The sequence below is a fragment of the Fundulus heteroclitus genome, chromosome 18 (genome assembly GCF_011125445.2).
Source record: "Fundulus heteroclitus isolate FHET01 chromosome 18, MU-UCD_Fhet_4.1, whole genome shotgun sequence".
In the NCBI taxonomy this organism is placed as follows: Eukaryota; Metazoa; Chordata; class Actinopteri; order Cyprinodontiformes; family Fundulidae; genus Fundulus; species Fundulus heteroclitus.
The window spans coordinates 24894049-24916657 of NC_046378.1; the positions used below are offsets into that span (position 1 = coordinate 24894049).

Here is a 22609-nt window from a genome sequence, read left to right on the forward strand (position 1 = left end):
ACTCTGAGGACATTCAGCACACGTCGTGTGTTGCTTGTTTTCTTAAATCAGCTCTATAAGGCTTCCTCGTTTGTTGCAGTAGAATATAACGCCTTTGTTTTCTTCTCTGTGGGGTTCCATTCCATAGTTCTCAGAAATCTATTACCGAGCAGAAGTTGGACATACCTGCGCCCTGTCCCGTACTTAAGCGCTGTTATTTGCTCTTCTCGCAGTCCCTCCTTTCCATTCCTCCTCCCGTCATTCTCCTCCTCCTCCTCCTCCTGTTGCTGATCTGAAAGTCCTCAGCCTTTCAGAGGCGCACAGGCGCGTAGTTGAGCGGCGCGCACTGGAGTTTTCCCCCGGTCAGATAAACTTCTGTAACTTTTGCACAAGATCCGGTTTAAAGGAATATTCGCTGGATGCTCTTGGATTTCCCTCGTTGGTGTTTCGCTAAATAAAGCAGTTTGTTTCCCAGAGCGCAGGTACAATGAGCGTATTCTGCACCAGGTCTGCGGATTAGAGGTGAGTTGGACTTCAACCTGCTGGAAAACCTTGTTGGATTTGCGCAGTGTTAATAAACCGTTCGCTTTTGCCCTGACTGTTTTGAGAGGTTGCGTCTAGATTAAAACAGCGCGGAGCTCATTTAATAAGAATTCAAAGAAACCTCTAAACTCTTGCCTCATACCACAGCTTTCCTTTTGTGGCATGACAGCGATTGTTTGGTACCAACAGTATCCTCCTAGCTTGGAGCTTGTAATTGGGGCATTTCACCACAATGAGCAAATACAAAAGGACTTTGAACTGTCCTCACATACTTGCCTTCAGTTTCAAGCAGTTTCCCCACTGATGTGTCTTGACTGTAGTTCCTGCTGGTATCTTCTGTGAACTCATGTTAATGAGTAATCCTAGTGAATTTGGACTCTTATGTGCTCTGTGATACTGACTGGTGTTCCTCTCTTTTGTTTATCTCAAAGGTGGGAACCAATCCCTGTGCTTGTTTTTTTCTTTTTTTTTGACTTGCACAGTGACCTGAAAGATTCACCACAGATAGTGAAAAGAAGGTGCACCAGCCATGGATTTGGGTAATGATGTAGACTTGTCCAACAGTAACATCACACCTTTGTGGAAGCGGCGCACAGACAACAGTAGAAGTTTCCAGGATTTAGACAAACCCAAGGCACGACCCCTGAGCTACCACGTTAATGGGGTCAGGACTGCAGACTACCCTGTGGGAGATGACAAATGTTCCTTCACTTTGTGCCAGGCAGCTGAGAGGCTGCAGGTCACACCCCAGCCTTTCAATGCAAACACTATGGTGTTAAAACATGTTTTACACAAACCGTCGAAGAGAAACAGAGTTGTTAGGAGCATTAGCATAGGACGCCTCTACAATGGACGCTTCTCAATGACCAAGTATAAGTCTGGAAATAACAGATCTTCACTGGATAACACAGAGTGTAATGGCAATAGCAGCACAGGAAAAACCAGGAATGGACAAAGTGTATGCTCTGAAAATCATCACAAGGACATACAGAGATCCAAATCAAGCTCTTCTGATCTGGACCTGGAGAAAGACCAGATCACTTCTGGGACAAACACCCCCTCACCTGATACTCCTACTCACAACTCCTCTTCACATGTCCATTCTCCACACACACCTAATAACAACCACTACGAACTGTCTTCACAATCATCCACATTCAGCTCCTCATCTCCACTGCAGGATACTCTCACCCCCTCTAACAGCTCCACTTCAAGCATCCCATCACTTATATCTTTAACCTCAGACCCTCCCACCCCTCGCTCCCCATCACCTGACAGACGGAATTCATTGCCCATGCAGTCTCGGACAACCTCATCGACATCCTCACAAGACCCCTTGAATGCCTCCTCCTCTTCCTCCATCTCCTCCACCTCCTCATCGCTTTCCCCAACTGCTTCCCCCTCTCCCTCCATGGTCCTTAGTACCAACAGTCCCGCTGCCCTGAAGATGGGCACCCAGCAGCTTATTCCCAAAGGATTGGCATCTGATATCCGGCAATCCAAAGTGCCTCCTACTGGGACACAACGGCTGGGATTGGACCATCCCAAACGAGGTTTGAAAGTCCTCAGCATGGTGGAAGCAGGTGGTTACTTTTCTACCGGAGGGGGCCACACTGAAGAAGCAGAGGGGGAGAACCAAAGCCCAGGGGCATTACAGAGAGTTTTGAGGAGTACGTCTTACAGGAGAGCAGTGGTGAGCGAAGCTCACACGGACGTTCCTTCGGTTGATCCAAAGAACCATCAGTCGCCCCAGCTTGCAAACAGTGGGGTGGATAACCTCGGTTCACCCACTGGCTCTACAAATATTACCTCTTTAAATCCAACAAGTCCTGGAACGCCAAAAGGTGCCAGCCCCAGGATTACAAAGTCTTCTAGTCCTCAGATGGAAAAACCTGAAAGCGGCAATAAAAACAAGGTGGGCCAATCTCTTCATAAATTGATAATTTACTTTGAAGTGCATGTCTTTTTACAGTGGAGCTCAAAAACTTTACACCCCTGTTAAAACTCCAGTTTTTTTTAACTAAAAAATTAGATCCTGGTAAACTACTTTGTCAACTTTAGTATGCCAGTTTTCCTGTACAATCTAATTGAATAACAAATCTTATCGGTTGCAACGTTTTAAAAAAATCTGAAAGCTGCAATGACACATTTGCATTTGCACGCACTTGTTTAATGGACTTTTGATTTCTTGGGTAAACAACTAAGACAAATTAAAATGAATCTAATTAACCTGAAGTAAACTGTATTGTGGTTTTGTATGATTTTTCTGACATTTGCTAATTTATATCTTATTAGTTAAGACCTACTCTTTAGCAAAAAAAACAAAAAAAACAAAAAAACTCCTTCCTTCAAAACAAAACAACAACAACAAAATAACTAACATCCTGGTTAAAATTTTCTAAAAGCCTTGTGGTTGTAGTCTGGCAAAATTAAACTTGATTACTTGGGTCACAGTTGTATAAACTGTGTTTGTCACAAAAACAATGTGGAAAAATTTATAAAATGTAAAAATGTATCCAAAAAAAAAAAAAAACTGGCATTGTAACAGGTGTGGGAACTTTTAAGAGCGGCTCTAGTTGTGTGTCTGCAGGTCAAATCCAAAGCAAAAGGTCTTTTACTTGACTTCGTAGTCAATAAGCGACCCCTGTGAACTTTGGTAATCCGCTGAGTTATTTTGTTTGTTTGTTGTAACAGGCAGAGATTTCTTGACTGTGTTAATCACAATCCTTCTAATGGCTTTATATACTGGTGTGCACAAAGATTGCTTTGATAAAGTTTCACCACTCAGGAGGGGATAAAGTCCAACCACAACACAGACTGACCATTGTGGCACAAACTTGTGTTAGGACAAAGCCTCACAGGGAAACAATTAACTTGTTTGTTGGAGGTTATGATGCAATAAGACACTGTGTCCACACTTAACTAGTTGCTATAAAGTAGACAGACACGTCATGGTCAGATGACTGTTGTTGATTTTGGTTAAGAACAGGTACACACTTCCTCGTAACTCAGTGGTTTAAAGTCATTGTGTTTTGGTTCTCGTTCAGAATCCACAAAGGAAGAAATTGACATCTCAGCGGACGTTTGACAGCGAAGGTAGCGTCTGTCACACATGGTTGTTTTGTTTGTGTTGCATTCAACTGTGTTAATGTCTGCTGTCCTTAATTTAAATGGATTTGTTTTCTGTCACAAACACACGATTCAGAAGAGGAGCTTTACCAGAACTACCAAGAGAAGGCCCTTCATAATGACTCTGATGAGGACGCTGAATCAAGGGCGCCTAAGCCTGATAGAGGCATCGTCGTGCAGTACAGACCGATACGTACCTCCTGGAGCCAACTCACCGTGGTTAGACACACACACACACACACACACACACACACACACACACACACACACACACACACACACACACACATGAAAGGTTGTGGTAGGTCTTTCATGCTCGTTCTCTACGCCCTGAATAATGACAATCTCGCTGCTGTGGCTGGAAGTCTTGGAATTGGAAGAATGCTGTCACAACCAGTTTGGCCCCACTTCGTACCCATCCTCCCACTAGCCTCTGTTTTTCTGTGGCACTCACTGTTTATCAGGGGAGCACGCTCCTCGTAGGACACACGTGGCCTCAGAGGCAGACAGTCCGTCAGAGTACATCTTGGAAGCGCTGCCGGGCTTCACGCCAGTGTGTTGGCAAACCCTGGTTACTTGTCAGACTGCAAATATGCTCAAAATGTTCCCAGTAGGGACATGTATGGTGATTCTGTGGTGCATAATGCAGTCACAGATTGGAATGGAGGAACAGAGGAATATATCAGAAGCGGATGGGCTAATTTACTTTCTTATTAAACCCATTCCAAACCCATTTCATCATCTGCTTTTTCGTTTCTTGTGTAATTTTGGGATCAACGACGGGTGGTGGAATTAATTAGCACCAGTTTCAAAACTGCTGCGCAAACTCTAATTAATGTCAAATTACTTGCAAACTAAAAAAAAAACATTCTCCAGAGTAGTTGCTGGCATTTACAACAAAAAGTATTCACCTCTCTTTGCTTTTTCCACATTTTTTTTTTAAACTGCAGACATTTTCTAGAATACATTGTTGAAGCCCCACTGGCAGCAATCACAACCTCACGTCTGTTCGCGTATGTTTCCATAAGCTAGGCACATCTGTTTTAGGGTACTTTCTCCCATGCCTGTCTGGAGATCCTCTAGAGCTTAATCAAGGACCTTTACTGTCATCATGTGTTACCATGGTGATCTTTTTGAGACAGGTTCAGGATGCATATAGATAACATCTAACACACAGACACATGACATAATATATCCCTTTTTCTTTTTTCTTCTTTTTTTAATAAATTAATCAGTTCGATAGCATTGAACCAACGTGCTTCCTGTGAAGCTTAAAGTGTGCAAATAGTCTTTAGGGTCCAATAATTATCTGGTTGGATAAGGGAAGTGTTTAGGTCCTCTTTCCAGACATATTCGGTTGGATTGAGTTGAAAGAGTAGACTGGCTGGGACACTTAAGGTCATTCACAGACTGAAGCCACTCCTTTTTTAACTTGACTGTGTCCATCAGGTTGTTGTCAGGATATAAGATTAATTTGTTGCCATATTCTTTGCCCCAGAACACTCTGGAGTAGATTTTCTTCATTTGATCTAAATTTGCACCTCTCCTCTTACCCTACACAAGGCCTGTTTTCTACAGCAAAATGAAATAGAAATAAAAAAAAAAATCCCTCAATATGGTGCTGCTTCATGCATGCTTCACAGTATGTTCTGGGTTACCCAGGTGCTGAGCAGTACCTATTTTTCATTCAGAAAAATTTCTCTTGTCGTTTCATCAGACCACAGAATGTTTTTTTTTTTTGCCTTATTTGACAGGTGTTTTTGCCCTAAATGCACTTCAAAGTGTTTTTTTAGTGAGGAGTTGCTTCCCTCTGGCCGCTCTTAAAGACCTGATTGTGAAGTGCATTAACAGGGGTTGACCTTATGAATAGTTCTTGCACCTCAACAAGGGAACACTATTAGTTTGCCTCAAGTGTCCGCTGGGTTTCTGGTCACCTCTCTGACCAAAAGCCCTTCTGTGATTGCTAAGTTTAGCCAGGCAGCCAGATCACTAAAGGGTCCTGGTGGTTGCAAACATCTTCCAGTTCTGAGCAACGGAGACTACAGTGCTTTTTAAGGTATTCATTGTCTCTACCCCTTCTTAGATTTCTTGTGTCGGAGATGTGCAGAAAATTCTTTTAATTCATTGCTTGCTTTCTGCTCTAGTATGCACTGTGAGTGTGAGACCCTATGTGAATAAGTGTGCTCTATTAGCCAATGCACTCCAGTTAACTTTCTGAGGAAATCTCCAGAGCAATCAGTGGAATTCAGATGCAACTGTGCTCGATATTGAGTCACAGCAAAGGGTGTATATATCTGTAATTCTTTAATGTCTTATATACAGTAAATATAAATGTAATTTGTTTTCTGCTTGGTTTCCTTAGATAGGAAACTTTTTGACCAATCTGTCTGTATGATTTGATTGAATTTGACTCTGTAAAGTGCCTTGAGATGACATGTGTTGTGAATTGGTGCTACATAAATAAAATTCAGTCGATTTAAATTGTAGAAAAATGTCAGAAAATATGCACAGTTTGGTTTTGAGTCTGGGATGTAACATAGTGTGGAAAAAGGTGAAGGGTTTTGAATACTTTTTGATTGGCCCGCGTAATAATTAGAGCTAGAGGGGAATGCTTTTATTCCGATCACAGCTTGTGGACAAACTTTGGATATTGTGTCTGTTTGGTTTGTGTTACCGTAACTCCCACACTGGAGCATCACAGTCGTTTATTTTTCTGGCAATGGTGAAACAGTGCTGTTATTCTGGAGGTGTGACGGGAAGTGAGTGCAAGAACCAGCCATACAGGTTGGCTTCAAGTGAGTCAGTCCTTATCGGGACATCTCAGGCAGCCCTGCCTTTCCCTGGTTTTGTTATATAGAGAGAAGTCGGACATCAAATCCCATAAATTATGCTGTTGACTTACAGTTGAATGTTTCAGAAGGTGGGGCGCACTTGGAGTTTACGTTCTCAAGTGCAAACCTTAAGAAAAGAAACAGATTCAGCTTAAATGATGACACCTAAATGATTATGTTCTTGTCACGCCCTGCGCCGTACAAAAGAGGGTGAATTCGCCTGGCACCGCAGGGAGGCTTGTTGATCTTGCTCAAAAATATTTAAACAGGGCAGTGGAGCGTGATCAAAAGTGAGAGCATAAATAATAAATCATAAAACTGATATATGCACATGTGAAGGGAATTGAAAGATCACTAGAGATGTTAGTTTAGCTTCAGGTGCGTTTGCTCTCAGACCACAGGGCAGATACTACCTCAGAGGCGACACTGCTCCTGCAAGAGGCAGTTTCGTTGCGTTCTCTTCACATCTAAAGGGGCTGAGAAGCTTGTGGGAGAAAGGGAATAAATACCTTGTCAGGAAGGAGGTCTGAAGAAAGTACAATGCTCATTTAGGTGTAATGTTACCTAAATGGTATGAGGTGAAAGAAGAGAAGGAGCCTTTTCTTCAGTCAATCCTAATCCTACATAGGCACTTGCCTTGTGCTGGTATCAAGGAAATCAAGGATCTAGTGATGCAGCATTGCCCCTCCTGCACCTGTTGCTGCCTTCCGCCGGTCAGCTATTGTTGTCTTTCTCTGCACCTAAAGTAAAAGCCAAAGCAGTTACATCATGGTGCACATCTTTGTTTTAAATCACTGTGTTAATACTGAAACCATGGAGTCTGTCATACCATTGGAGTTCCTCACCGGATGATGCATACTTCACAGCTTAGGGCTGAAATGTTCGGTATTATTCCGCTCCTAGTCTATTTCACAACACTGGTTTGAGAATTAAATGGAAAACAAAATTAGTGGGTGTTGAAACTGAAACGTTTATTGTTATTGTGTTTAATTTAGTAATCTACTTATTCATTTGTTGCTGCATTTGTTGTTGCAATTGTATTTCTTTTAGTCAAGCCATTTCTATTTTTTTTTTATTATTCTTGACCACGGCAGGTTTGATTTGCCATACTTCTTCTATTTGTTGTACTTGCACTGTTGATAAAACAAATAAGAATAAATAGCTGTGCCAAAAGCTCAAACAGCTCTATCATGAACTCAATATGCAAAGGGTTGCTTTTCCTTGGTGAAGAGATAACAGACAAAGACTAATACATGGAAATTTGGTCAGGGAAGTCTTAACTAAAGAAAAAACAATAACATTTCGTTCATGAATATTATTATTTTTTGTAGGTAAAGAAAAGTGGCCTGGCTGAACAGCTGAGTCAGGAGGAGCGGAAAAGACAAGAGGTAGGATTCATGCTTTATTTTCTTCTACAAAATGCTTTTAAATGTTCCTAAGAGCTGGGATAAGCTTTCCGTTTGTCCCTATAAATTCTTTCACACCAATAAAAAACCCATTAAAGGGGACACAAGAAAAAACATGCAGCGGGGGCTATTGAGCTGACGGGCACAATTTATTCCAACTTCGGGAAAAAGATACATGAGTAATGATTATACAGGTTATTTCAAAAGGCACAGAACTTGTTTGAGAGGTATTTTTTGGATGTAAATGGTTTCTGTGACATTACAGACATGACTGAAGCTTGCAGATATGTAAGACGTGTTGACGACAGAGCCCAGGGGAGACTGTGTGAAAAAATGAACCCGGTGCGCTCACTGAACCCTCATTTTTCATCCGATCAGGTTTCATCTCTGCCGCTTTTCTCTCTTTTTAAGGCCATCTTTGAAGTGATCTCGTCGGAGCACTCCTACCTCCACAGTTTGGAGATTCTTGTCCGTTTGTTCAAGAGCTCAGTAGAGCTCAGGGAGGTGATGACCAAGACTGACCACCATCACCTCTTCTCTAACATCTCGGATGTCTGCGAGGCTAGCAAAAAGTAAGTTTGTGGGTTTCCCGTGATGTTATTAGAGGACTTGATCATTTACTTTGTTTAGTGAATAGCATAATTCAATTTTACTTGGATGATAGTGTATTGCTTAATATTTTATCTTGATGGAATTGCTTTGCAGTGTGAAACAGATGGTGTTAAAACCGCAGGTCACTGACTGAAGACTAAAAATGCAAACAAGCAGGTTTCAATTTTAACAACACAACACAGTGACTAAAATTTGCCCCAAGGAAAATTTCCAGGCTGAGCTGTCCACCATGATTTTATGCTGCTTGTGTTTTGGCCGATTTTAAAACATTCCTGGCTAAGGTGACAATTTATCTAATGAATGAATGGAAACACTCATCCATTAGAGGCTATGAAAGCTGAGACTGTGGAAATATATGCAATCTCAGCGGTGGACATGCCGAGTTATCTGTTGCTCCTATAAATGATTGTCAGAGTTGGTTGTAGATGTGATTTATATCTCTGGTAGATTCCAAAGATCTCTCTGAAAATTGTGGAAAAGGCAAAGGCATGCTTTTCTTGGTTGCACATTCCATACACTAGGTAATGAAATGGAAAATTAAGGAAACTTGGCAGTAGCATCTTAAAAGGGCAACAGCTACCTTTTTACACAACAGTAAGGATCCCATCAAATTAATCTGTAATTCCTGGAATGCTCTGTTGCATTGGTAGCCTCATTGAGTCTAGCCAAGTGCTCATCTCTAATCTTTTTTAGGTAAAATAATTTGACTTTTGTCCATTGGCTCTAAGGGACTGTGGTAACATCGATATCAGGAAATGTAAAATTGTGTCATCAAAATAAAAACTGGGATGAGCATTTTATATGTAAATAAAAGATGCATGAAATTAAAGCCTTGTGGAATTCCATTTTGTAATTGTTTTGCTCATATTAATATTTGCCAAACAACATAACATATTCCCAGTCTTGCAAGAAAGTTTTGTTTAAAGACTTACAGTATATCAGTATGTCATAGTCACTTATTCTAGTCTGATTATATTTGGTAGAACTTTTAAGTTCTAATACCAAAGTTAGAACTTTTATGATGGGTGCATGCTGATGTACATCGGATTTATATGTGTATTTTTGAGTGCCTTATTATCGCTGCATCTAGTGTTCAGACATGTTTCAACCCATCTCACTTTGATTTCTCATTCACATTCACGGGGCGCATGTGATCTGTGGCTGCACCCTACAACACCGGTTAAGCAACATGTTTTACCTGGAAGAAAGGCTTTGAACTTTGCTTTTCAAATCAACAACTTAATATGTCTCTGCAGCCAGGATCCAGTGTGGACTGGATGATAGGGAGTTTGTATTGTTTATTTTATCTGTAGGCATGTTCCTCTTTGTGTTTTTCTCTTTTGGTATGTGTCATTTAATTTACAAAGTTTCCCATGATATGTGACCATTAAACAGTGACAGAGCCAGTTGATGAGATTCGAGGCAAGTCGTTGTTTCTTTAGCATGCTAATTTCACTCAAGCAATTTACGCTTATTGGTGTCATGTTTGTTTTGCCAGAGGCGGAGATTCATTCTGAATAGTTGCAACTTTGATCTGCTTAAATACCCAATCCTAACATGGGCCAGATGGCAAGAGCTCCTTAGCAGCAGGTCAGTTTGAAAAGAACAGAATTAGGTATGAACAAATATGACATGGTCATCAGAAGCGGCGTTCAACATTTACAGACCACAATGGGTTTGTTGAGAGATTAGAAATTGGGGGATCTGGGCTGCGTCTTTTCCAGATGAGCTCGGACATGATCCAACTGGTCAAGGGCAGCATCCTGTGTCTGCACTCCGGCTTCCTGTTTGGCACCTAAGTTGGGGCAAGCGAAAACACGTACTCTCTTGAAGTCCAACAAATGGCATGTCGTTAAACTGGCCATCTGTTGGTGCTCAGGAAGAGGAAAAGCATCAGTGTAATGGCCACTGGAAGGCTTGTATCTATTTTGAGTATCAGGGAAGTTCCTTTTCATGATCTTAGCAGGTTTTCAGGCGTAAGATATCGGCGGGTTGTTTTGTCTTCCTAGCTTTTTGTTCATTAGTGCGTTGTGTGTTTTCCTTTCTGGGGCTCATAATTCGATGTCTAGCTAATCATTGGTCTTTTTTTTTTTTACCACCACGTCTGTGATCAGGTTCTTTCTGGAGCTGGAGGAAAGACACCAACAGAGTATCATCATAGAGGACATCAGCGACATTGTTTGCAAGCATGCAGAGTCCAACTTCGACCCTTATATCACGTACTGCTCCAATGAGGTCTACCAGCAGAGAACACTGCAGAGGCTGCTGTGAGTGACCGAGCGAACGTACTGAAACAGATTCGGCCCAACGTGACTCTTCCTCAGAAGCGTTCTCTCTTTATCACCAGTACTCCTCTGACTCAGCCTTCTTACTTTCAGCGATTCTAAGAATTCAGGGCTAAAGGAGGTGTTGACCAGGATAGAGAGCCACCCAGACTGCAGGAACCTGCCCATGATCTCCTTCCTCATCCTGCCCATGCAGAGGATCACTCGGCTGCCGCTTCTCATGGACGTGAGTGAACCAAAGATGCACAGTAGCTCGGGCTGAGGAATTACAAGACTCTGAGTGTTATGCAACACTTTGTTTATTTTATTCTGCGCTGGCTGTGTTGTGACCACAGAGGCGTTTTGTGTGACCTCACATCATTCTTTAAAAATCCACAATGATTTATCTACACTTTCCTTCCTTTAGTTTTGTTTTTCCATTTCTTCTTCCTTGTCCCTTACTCATTTCTTTTGGCAGCAGAGTGTGGTCTTCATTTTTTTCTTTTTCTTTTCTTCATAATTTCATTTTGCTCCTTCTTTCAGTGGATCCCAAAGGGACTTTGGTTTATGCTTATGCGATGAGAGAATTTTGGTTCCTGAGAAAGTTTAATTGGAGTTTATTTCTTCCCACAGTTCTGTCGTTTTGACCCTGTTGGACCAGTCTACTAAACATCCAGTGCTGTGAAAAAGAAATTATTCCTCAACATATTTCTTCTGTTTTTTTTTGTTGTTTTTTGTGTGTGCTTTTTTTGTCAGGCTTAAAGGGTAACTCACTCCCAAAGCAACTTTTTTTTTTGGCAATAAGCTATGATTGCCTCATAGTACTGTCTACAAATACTGGTCATTATTTAAAAAAAAAAAAAGTGTATATTTCTTGAAATCCTGCTTTTGTGTCTAAAATTGTCTTTGTGGTGCCTTCCTAGGGTTAAATGGTGGCCTTGCACTGAATGTTGAATTAACATTGCTTTCAGTGGCTGTGACATAATTCTGAGACTGTAACGTCGGTAGCTCTGCCACTGTAGGGTATAAAAGCAGCTTTGTCTTTAAAAAACAGCACAGCTCCTCCATCCATCTTGTGCCTCCATAGTGAGCAATATTGCACTTTTCAAACTTTTTTCTTCTTCAAAAAAGCCACTAGGAACAAATCTACCAACTTTTTATGTGTTATTGGCAAATTTACGTGAAAGAAACCAATTGTTCTGTCATTTGTGTCTTGAGGCAGCCGTGAAGGGGCTGGTGTGAGACTGCGGTGAAGTTAGTTTAGGTTGGACATTGGATATTTGCTCTCCTCGGCTTCAACAGCCGGCTAGCAGACAGAGAGCAGCAGCCCTAGATCAGCTTCCCTGTATCGGCTCGAACAGGAGGCAGACGCCGTCGGGTGGAATCCGGACTGACTACATCATTTTACTGCTTTGTGCAAACATTAGCTAATCATGTAATGTCACGTTATCAGCAAGCGCAGGACCCCGAACTGATCTGACCACCCGAGCAGATCTGGTACCTACACCGGCAACTCACCAGTTACAAGGCAAACTCCTAGCTCCTCTGCCACTGTTGCCCCACAGTCTTTTATAGTACTAAGGTTGAAAGTTTGGCTCACTCACCTTTGCAGAATTGTTCATTCAGGCACATTAATGGGATTTTGTTTATGAAATGGCTTTTTACGTTCCTGCCGCAGATTCTCCATTTGATTTAGGTCTCCCCTACACCCTTTTTTTATTTTATCCATTCTGAGGTGGATTTGGAGGTTTTGCTGGTGTTTGGATTATTGAGATATTACTCATAACCCAAGTGCACTTGAGCTTAGGGTCACAAACTGTTGGCCTGTCATTCTCTTTAAAGGGCCTAGTCATGTCCTATGACGATTAAAAAAAATACAAGATAGGATAAGAAACTCCTTTATTGTCCCACGACAGGGGAAATTCAGGTGTGGCAGTGGCAAAAACACAGACAGAGTTACACTCTAAATGTGTAATGAAAGAAACACATTTTCTTCTTATTTATTTAACCAAACCAAAGTTTGTATCCTGAGATCGGGTAGCTTACATGCAGGCTTTATAGCCATTTAGACTGGTAAATTTAAGTTCCATTCTTTTCTCTTCTTGAATTAGCTAAGGTCAAGCAGAATTGCATTTTCTCATCTTATAGCTTACTACTTGTTATTAGATAGGTTCTGTTTAAGTGAATTGTTCATTTTACAGGTCTAGCAGTAATTGGCCCTGGATGTGGCTAATGAAAGTGTGCCTAGCTTTCTAAAAATGATGGCATTTGAAAACAGCTTTTAGTACTTACTAAGGTTATTTTTGTTTCACAGCAACATTTTATTTAATAATCTGAAACATTTAAGTGGAAAACAAGAAGAAAAGAGGAAAACAAATAACTCTGTATTGGGGCTTTTTTGTTGCATTATGCATGAGTGTATGTGCGATAGCCCTGAAATGCAGGTGAATAAAACAATTATTGACCCAAGATAATTTGGTCAGACTTAAGATATGAATCTGTAATTTATTTTCTTTTGTTTTTTCGCTTGCCTTTTAGGCCTTCTGTAGAAATGGCAAGAGTGGGTTGATGTCCACAAATGTTTAGTTCTTTAAAGTGAAGCATGTCTTACATCTGTTTTGCAGACCATCTGTCAGAAGACCCCAAAAGACTCGGAACACTATGAAACATGCAAGAGAGCCCTGCAGGCCGTGAGCAAGGTTGGTGGGCTTTTTTTTCACCAGTTACATCTTGATAAAAGGGCGAGATCAAATATATTTAAACCTTCTAGTGGTCTGTTTACCTTGTCTTTATGGCCTTTTGCATCTTATTCCCACAGCAATTAAGCTATCTGCTGTCATTTGTATATAAAATATGTATAATACTAATGGGTTACCATCAAATGGACATATAAAGAGTTTGCTCTGGCTACTGGTCAGGAAAAATACCTACAGCATCCTAAAATGATTGCAAAATTGGCAGGGGCCTGTATCATATCCTCGCTTTATGGTAAGCTTGAGTATAATGATCACACTTTACATTTAAATGCTTTTAACACAACACAAACACAAAAAAGTATGAGAGAACCTAACTGTTTTTATATAAAAAGGTTAAAGAAAAATGTATATGTAAAAATATCTATCTATCTATCTATCTATCTATCTATCTATCTATCTATCTATCTATCTATCTATCTATCTATCTATCTATCTATCTATCGATAGATAGATAGATAGATAGATAGATAGATAGATAGATAGATAGATAGATGCAAGAATAATACATTATACAATCATATACAGTCTGAAATATTAATATGCATCATACCTTTTGAAAATAAAAAAACTTTAAGCAGGAAATGAACATACTTTTCACTATGCCCATATATTATTTTATTTTTTGTCTGATGTAATATTCTAATTTTATATTCTAATATTCTATAAGTGTAAAATATCTAAATCATTTACAGAAAAAAGGCTGTGTGTAATTGATCAGCAGAATGTGTTTCATTTAGTGAATAAATAAATTAACCTTTCAATAATATGAATTACATTATTTAGTTGTAATTCATAGTTAATTATGAATTATATATATATATATATATATATATATGTGTGTGTATATATATATATATATATATATATATATATATATATATATATATATATATATATATATATATATATATATATATGCCACATATTTACTGTAATTGTGATGTTTATGCATAGACTTCAGGAAATAAACTACACCGACTCATTACAGAGACATTTAAAAAAAATAAGCATAACCTTCATCAGGGTGATGAGTTGTGCATCCAGAGTTTTAGCACCTTGACTTGTCTTGGTTCATTGTGATCTGAAATATTTTCATACAGACAGTTTTCTATCTTGTCGATGAGGTATTCTAGTAGTAGTCTTCTTTAGTGCAACTGATTGGCTTTGAACAGCAAACAATAAGGGAGAGAAAGCTCCCTTATTGTTTGCTTCTCTTCTCTGTACAGCTGAGTTACCTCCAGTCAAACCTTTTATGTTGAATATTATTAAAGTTACATTGAATTTTTTTCTAATAGACAATGCTTATCTGTGTGAGCAGGTGGTACGAAAGTGCAACGAAGGAGCTCGCACAATGGAGAGAACAGAAATGATGTACACTATCAACTCTCAGCTGGAGTTCAAAATTAAGGTATGAACGTGAAACATCATAATTTATTATTGTAGTAAATGAGCAAATGAAGTAAAACCAACCTGCAGGTAAATTACTTGTTTGCTCAATCTGCTGTGTTTTGTTTTTTTGTATTGGTTGAGATGATGCTGAGTCACACTCAAATTTCATGCTGCTAAATTTGTCTATTATCAATAAAGTCACAAACAAATAGTAAATCTTCCATTTGTTTACTGCTAACAGTTTTGAAAAGGCTCAGATTTTAGGTCCAGGAGAGATTAGCTTGTTGCTGATATCGCTATGAAGGTCATCTGTTTTTGGAAATTTGCTTTTCTCCTCCAAACCTTGGACTGTTTTCCATGGCAAGTGAAAGTCGGCCAGCCTTCTTTTAGTTGAGAGAAAAACATTGACAGCTAGGACTAGCCGACACATTCTTTTTTTTTAATGTAGCCTAAAGAAAGACAGGTTTATTCTTCACATTGTGCTACCTTCAGAACGTTTTTAACACATTGAGACGTTAATAGACAACTTTAGCTAGACTGTTTTAGTACATCTCACATATAAGCCACATTTCATGTTTTTTGGCAGAAGGCAGTCTTGTCTCATCTTTTTTTTTTTTTGTCTATTCCTATATTTTGCTCTGGGGGTTAATTTCTGGCAAGTAAAATTAGGAGAACAATTCTAGTTTATTACATTATCAGCCTACTTTCCCAAAGAGGACTGGTTTCTATCAACACTGTTCTCAGCTAAAACCAAATAAAGAAATCTGAGCAGTATTACACTTTACGCTACGTGCAATACATCTGTGATCACATTTAATAGACAAAGCTGTTTTAGTTTTTTACAGTAACATTTGTGTTTTCTTTATTCTTTTATAAATTTTTTGTCTGTATTTCTTTTACAAATATAGAAGTACAGTTTACTTGATAGTATATTACAATATTCTTTTACGTTTCTTGGGAACCTTTATATATCTTATATTTTCTTATTTTATTTATTGTGATTGGTTTTGTAATGTGACTGTCTTGGAGCGCTTTATACATCTGTCACTTTTAGTGCTCACACACTGACTTTTTTATCTTACTGAGGAAAAAAATGAGAGATGATTCTCGTCTATTCTAGTGTTAAACTGACTCGACACAAAACTCATATTTATTCGCTAAATAACGTTCCTCTTCTCTACCTCTCAACAAATAGGTAGAGCCCAAGTTGTGACAGGGGAACACAAGGGCAGTAATGCAGCTGCATGCATGCATGTAGCTGTAATGTAAAGCATGCGTGCCACCGTCTCCAATTCGGCGCAGACACTCCACACTCACTAAACACACAAGGCTTGGCAGGCTCCTGCGTGTCTAACTAGCGTGGGAAATAGCTGTTGGAACATTTGGGATTCACAGATGTCTCTGCATCGACAACTGATCACCTTTGGCCCTCTAGCCCCGACATTACAGAGGTTTTACAATCTGTTGCATTTCTTATTAGATTTGCTGTTTTGATCTGCTGTTTTCCTCCTCTCCTGCAGCGTTTCCCGCTGGTCTCATCCTCCAGGTGGATGGTAAAAAGAGGGGAGCTGACTGCATTTGTGGAAGACAGTGGCATCTTCACGAAGCGGAAATCCCGACACCAGGTCTACTTCTTCCTCTTCAATGACGTGCTCATCGTCACCAAGAAAAAAGGGTGAGTTGGTGAGCTCTTAGCCACGCAGACCTTTAGAGCAGAGCGTTTTATGTGCTGGCCGTGAGTGTGACCTGAGACTGAAGGCTTTGCTTATAATTCACATGTGCTGACAGAGTCATGGTGAAAGTATAAGCCTCTGGTTTTCTCTGCTTTGAACCAAGTATCTGAAAGGCAGGCGGGGCATGCAGTTTATTCAACTCAATCATCATGTTTGAACTTGTTTGAGGAAAATCCCTTCAGAAAAAAGAAATGTTGCTGTCTATAGTGAAGGATAAAGGTGAAATTTCCAAAAATGACACACGTTTTTTCTGTGCCTTTCTAGTTATTACATAGATGAAAAGCAATACCATAAATGAAAATGAGCGGTTTTGCAAAGCGCAACAGTCTCAGAGTACGCTTTTATTTTATTACCAAAATCTGATACCAGAAATTTTTGGAAATTGAACCCTTAATTTTAATTAATTTATTCAGTAGGAAAGTAGTTCTCACAAAAGTCTCTCATTCCAAAGAAAATGTTTTTTTAATGTAAGATCTTCTCCTTAAGTTGGAGTTTTATACATTTTCAGTGTAAACATTGCTGCACTATAGAAGATTTAACAGAGAGGAATCCGTTTTATTGTGTTTTACAAACCTCTTGGGGTGCCAAGTATGATGGAAGGTGGTGTAGGTTCAGGCTCAGCTCAGGCTTTTCCACTATCCTGAAGTTGGTGCTTGTTTAACTTGGCAACTTGAGCGGGAAGCTGAGATATCTCACCTGATTTCTTAGATAAGAGATCAAAAATGTAAAAGGATCCACATCCCAAGCTGTTGTCGTACGTAATGGAAAAATCGAAAGGTAGATGTGTCTTATCTCTAAGAAGTCTAGGTTTAATATCTTAATGAGGGAGCAGAGGGGCAGATTCAGTCTAAGAAGAATGTAACCAGTTAAGCTAAAGTTTAACTCTTAATTTGGACAAATGTTCCGGATGTGTAAACACATCTTTAATAATACACTGTTAAAAAATAAATAGAGGAACACTTTTTAATCAGAGTATAATAGCAAGTCAGCTAAACCTTTGGAATATTGATCTGGTAAGTTCAGTAGCAGAGGGGGTTGTTAATCAGTGTCGGCTGTTCTGGTCTTAATAAAGTTACGTAAGTACAGGTGCATTAAAGGGGCAACAAAAAACAAGAATTGTTTTGCGGGAGGAAGCCGCAGACATTTTTTTTAACTCTGTTTCAGTAGTTTTGCATTTAACCAGAGTCAGTGTCATTACCTACAGAGGTTGCACAGGCAGTCTAACATCACCAGGATGGCATGTGCCATTACATACACGTGTCAATGCATCACATTGCCAGGAAGTTACATGTCTCCCCCGGCACAGTCTGGGGGAGACAGGAAACAGTCTGGCAGGATAAATGATGGCACTATGACTGCCATTAAATATCAGGATGAAATCTTTAGACCCATTATTTGACCTGGGTTCCTCCTGGTGTGTGATAATGCATGTCATCTCAGAATGAACATGCCTTTTACGCAGCCAGGCATGCCTACAAGCACACGCAGGCCACACAAACTACTCGATAGCACTTTATGTTGCTGCAACAACATTTCAGCAAATTGGACTCGCCGGCCACATTGGTTTTTCAGTTTTACTCTCTCTGTCACTTTGGATTAAGCTCTTTGTGGATGCAAATTTTCATTAACTGCTGTGGCATCTTTTTGTTTTTCATCACATTACACCCATTCCATTTTTCAAATTGAGATTTGATGTGTTCTCAAAGTGTCCCTTACATTTTTCTGTATTAAGGTGATTTAAAAAAAAAAAAAGAATATGCCGTGTCATACAGCAGTGCATTGAATAGCATCTGAATGCCCATATTTTTCATTCCACATCAACCATATAAAATGCAGAAATAGAAATCCAGCAACTTGGAGATTTAGATTTGAAGGAAAAAACATTTTTTTTAGTTAAATCTTAGTTAAACTATTTAGAGTGGCTTGGTTAAGGTTAAATCTGATGGTAAATCTGTGAAGGGAGCTAAAGACTAGAGCTCATCAGCAAATATAAATACTAGTGGAAAGATGCAAAAAGCATTAAGAGTTTAATTGCTACAGTGGCAATAATGCTTGTCTGTTTAGAATGGGATAAGTAATTTTTGACGTACCAATTTAGTAATTTTGAAAGTACATTTTTTTTTAAAAATGTGCATTGTTTTATATTTTAGGTGATGACAGTCTCATTTTCTCTTGAAAGCAAAGTTTTTGACTGAACAAAAGACAAGAATAATATACATTTGCATTGGGTATGAATAGGTTTGGGTTTTAGTTGTATATAATGATTAAATAAAACCCAGTGATCATTTTTGATTGAACTGTGTGTTTCCTGTTAGATTGCTTATCTTCTTTTGCAGCAGCTGAGTTGCTGTCATTTTGCATGAAGTAGAACCAGCATTAAACTCTAACACCAATTAGGGTTCAATGTTTTTATTGTGTTGGAAATATGCGTCATAAGCTCAATGAATATGATTGGTTGTAATAACTAAATCCATTTGGGAGTCAAAAAAACAAAACAGGATTTAACTAACTTTCCAGAGCTGAGCTGGGTTTCATAAATCTAACCCTGTTTTTCTGAAGTTTGTCTCGGCTTCAACACATCCCATTAACAGTCTATAACACTAAACCTTTTCATGACCAACTCTGCTTTCAAGCCTGCTGATGCCTCTTCTTTTCGACAACTGCATAAAAACATATAGAAATATGCAAAGAACTTCCTCAAAGTTATGTGTTTTTAATTTGCGTGTGGTTTCATGCTTGTAAAATCTTTCCAAAATACCCTTGTCATGTGTCTGGATTCGATTGCCATGGCTTTTGCAGACAGAAAGTTCCCAAGAATAATAAAAAAAACACTAAAAACACATTCCTTCTAGTGTTTTTCTGAGAATCTGATCTGAAACAGCAGACTCCGAGAGTGCAAAGTGTCAGGACCGTGTTCTAAAAAGGGATTTGGTAAAGGGAGTGTTTGATTTTGAACGGGAGAAGCTGTTATAATATTGGTTTGTACCGTGGGGAGCGCTGCAGCCGTGCTGTTGCACGCTACTCTGCTTCACTCCAGCTGCCTGTAATGAAAGCAGAAACACGCTGGAGGTTCACAAGGCCAGCCAGATAGCAGCAGGTCGCAAGCCCTCTTCGACATAACAACACAATAGCTGTCTCTTGTCATCATGACCTGAAATGTGTGGCAAACAGCTAAATCCAGCATTGCTTCAAACTTCTCTGCTTCTTCTTGACTTGTTTATGTTTCCCATAATGCTAACTCTGGGAAGAAGTAGCGGGGTCAGAACCACGACTCTTAGACAGTAGAAAACACACATCTGTGAAGGTTTTCAGAATAAAGGTAATGTTGGACAATGTTAATAATACTGGTTGTGTGATTTAAAACAACAATAGTGTTGTATTTGCCGCGTATACTTTACTTTATGTTAATGTATTAAGAACTCAATTTCAGGTTTTTAATATCTAAACCTTATCACTTTTCTTACTTTTTAAGTATTTTTGCATTGGTTTTGTATTGGTCCATGTAGAGTATTAGATATGAACTTCTTGTAAACAAACCATTTTCATTGATTTAAAACTACAAGCTGGAAATCTACCCCATGTCAAACCACATAGTTATCGCACACTGTGAAAGTGTTGAACAGGAACTATAGCTTAACTCGCCAGCTGCCTGCTTTCTATTCCTACCCTCAATTTCTATGACAGGGATTCTCAAACTTCATGTTCAGAGGTCCAGCAATGATCATGTAACGGGTCCAGCGTAATGGGTCCAGAACAACAGGAGCTGAACAGATCACATTTGTTCAGCTTTCTTACAACATAATAGCTAAATACACCACACTACTCCAATTTCTAACAGAGAACTTTAATGAGCAGAACTTAAACTTAATTGACTTTTCAAGAAAAGAAGTTGCACAAGATTAGATAAAGTCAACTTAAAGTGCAATAATAACAACAAAACTGACCTAAAATGTACAGATAACCAGGAGCAATAATAACACATAGCAATGTGAGCTGCCTAAACTTAGGCTTTTTTGACATTCATTTTATGTTTTCCAAACTCCTTTTTTTCCCCCATATGAAAAACATGAAACTTTAAAGAAACTTACCACTACCTAAAAAGTGGTTAATCAGAGTTTAGCAATTGGTGACATGTTTCATATAAACTGGAAGATATGAAATTATAATTCAAATTGCCTTTTAGGAATACATGGTCTTCAATAGTGTTGTTGCTATGTGCTACCAAACACTCTAAAGTTTTTTACCCTATTTGTGCCTTAGAATATAAACACTTCTTAAACTCCTTAAACTATTACTTTAAAGGTGCAGTAGGTAACTTTTGGTGTCCTCCTTCCTCAAAACTCCCTACTGCAGCTTTAACTGAAAGATTGAATCCCTCTCACACCAGAAATGACTGCAAACAGATGTTGATTATTTAAAATCTATTGCTGTTCAAGTTACAAACTCTCTTGTACATTCAGTGGAAAAGAAAGTGGGGTTATAAGGGCCCCTGAAATTGCCCTTGATTTCTTATTTTACTTCACACTATCAGTGCTCTCCTCTCTCTCTCTCTCTCTCTCTCTCTCTCTCTCTCTCTCTCTCTCTCTCTCTCTCTCTCTCTCTCATTGAGTTTATTTAGGCCATAATCTCAACACTAAACATACAGCTCTTGTGTGCATGTACTCATTTCTCTGCATGTCTGGGCTGTAGTCTAATCCCCCTGTGGATTTGGTTAACTCGGGTCTGTCTGTTGAAGAACAAAATGTCCATCGGTAGACCAGTAGCTGGCACAGTGGTGAAAACATTTAGCTGATGCCTGAGCTTCCTCCAGGTGTCTTCCACCTCCATTTAACTGCCAGTTAGCAATTGTCAGACATGATACCTGCTCACCCAAGGATTTCCGAACACTCACGTTACAAACATAATGTTCCCCACCCACCCTGTTCTCTCGTGTCATGTGAATGGTATTCCTGGAATTTTCCTGGCAGATTTGACAGGGAGGCAAAAAGCTGATGATCCTGAAATCTGGGAAGAGAGACCAGTTAGTAAATGTACTCTTACGCATAGTTGGGTTTCTTTGGTGGAAAAAGTGCATATTTAGAAGAATGAATGATGTTTTTAAATGAGTGATGAATTAGGCTTAGTAGTAGAGATGCACAAACACATATTTAGATTGGCTGAGCCTGACTGTTACATTTTAAAATGAAACCTGCCTTTTTTCGAGTTGATGGTAAAAAAAAAAATCTTCGGTGTTGACGTTTTGAAAGGGCAGAGAAGATTGAAAGTTTGCTATTTTTTAAGGATCAGCAAGGTTTTTTAAAGTCAAATCAGAAAAAGCATGGAAGCTTTAAGAAGCTATTTAAAAGAAGTCAGCATGTCAGTCATTTAGAATGCAACAACAATGGGCCATTTGTTGTAAATGCAGTTATTTACAGTCATATAGAGTCAGACAAAGTGCGGCTATATAGCAAGACATAGGTAAAGAAGTAGTTGATGTTGCTAATTGGGGAAATATTCATTTGGGACATTATCCACGTGTGTAGGGCCAGTGGTCAGCTCTGAGGGAAAGCCATCAAGTCTTTGACATGATATGTGTAGGACATCAAAACCCTGTTTGAACTACACACAAATCAGCTTAAAACTTATGATTTCATTAAATTCTGCAGCTCTATATTGAATCTGAATGAATACTTGTAACACTCAAACTCTAGTTCTCAAGTATTTAAACTGACATAAAGCCTTTACAGTTTCTCATGTCATTTGCAGTCTAAGTTGTCTTTTATATCCCTGTCTTGTCCTGATTTCTGTATTAGCACCCTTCCCCTGATACCCAGTAATGTTTCTGACTTGCAAAAATTAGGAAGCCTGCCTTCAGCTGAAGGACAGATTGTGCAGTTACTTAGCAGCCTGTACTCTCTGTACTTCAAGGGTGTGCTGTGCCAGCATAAAAACAAATTATGACCTCAGAAAAAAAATATATATACATTT

The 22609-nt window shown here is 39.2% G+C and overlaps 1 protein-coding gene across 1 annotated transcript in view; it reads left to right on the plus strand.

Annotated features, from left to right (window-relative positions):
* The first annotated feature begins 253 nt into the window (after window positions 1-253).
* The window catches only part of LOC105932592 (rho guanine nucleotide exchange factor 26), a 34454-nt gene continuing 12098 nt past the window's right edge, over window positions 254-22609 (plus strand). Inside the window, exons 1-11 of the mRNA XM_012871819.3 lie at window positions 254-501; window positions 954-2437; window positions 3570-3618; window positions 3728-3870; window positions 7814-7870; window positions 8300-8460; window positions 10615-10767; window positions 10879-11011; window positions 13389-13463; window positions 14839-14928; window positions 16430-16584. Coding sequence (XP_012727273.2) covers window positions 1052-2437; window positions 3570-3618; window positions 3728-3870; window positions 7814-7870; window positions 8300-8460; window positions 10615-10767; window positions 10879-11011; window positions 13389-13463; window positions 14839-14928; window positions 16430-16584 — 2402 coding nt within the window. The 5' untranslated portion in view covers window positions 254-501; window positions 954-1051. The remainder of the gene's footprint in view (window positions 502-953; window positions 2438-3569; window positions 3619-3727; window positions 3871-7813; window positions 7871-8299; window positions 8461-10614; window positions 10768-10878; window positions 11012-13388; window positions 13464-14838; window positions 14929-16429; window positions 16585-22609) is intronic.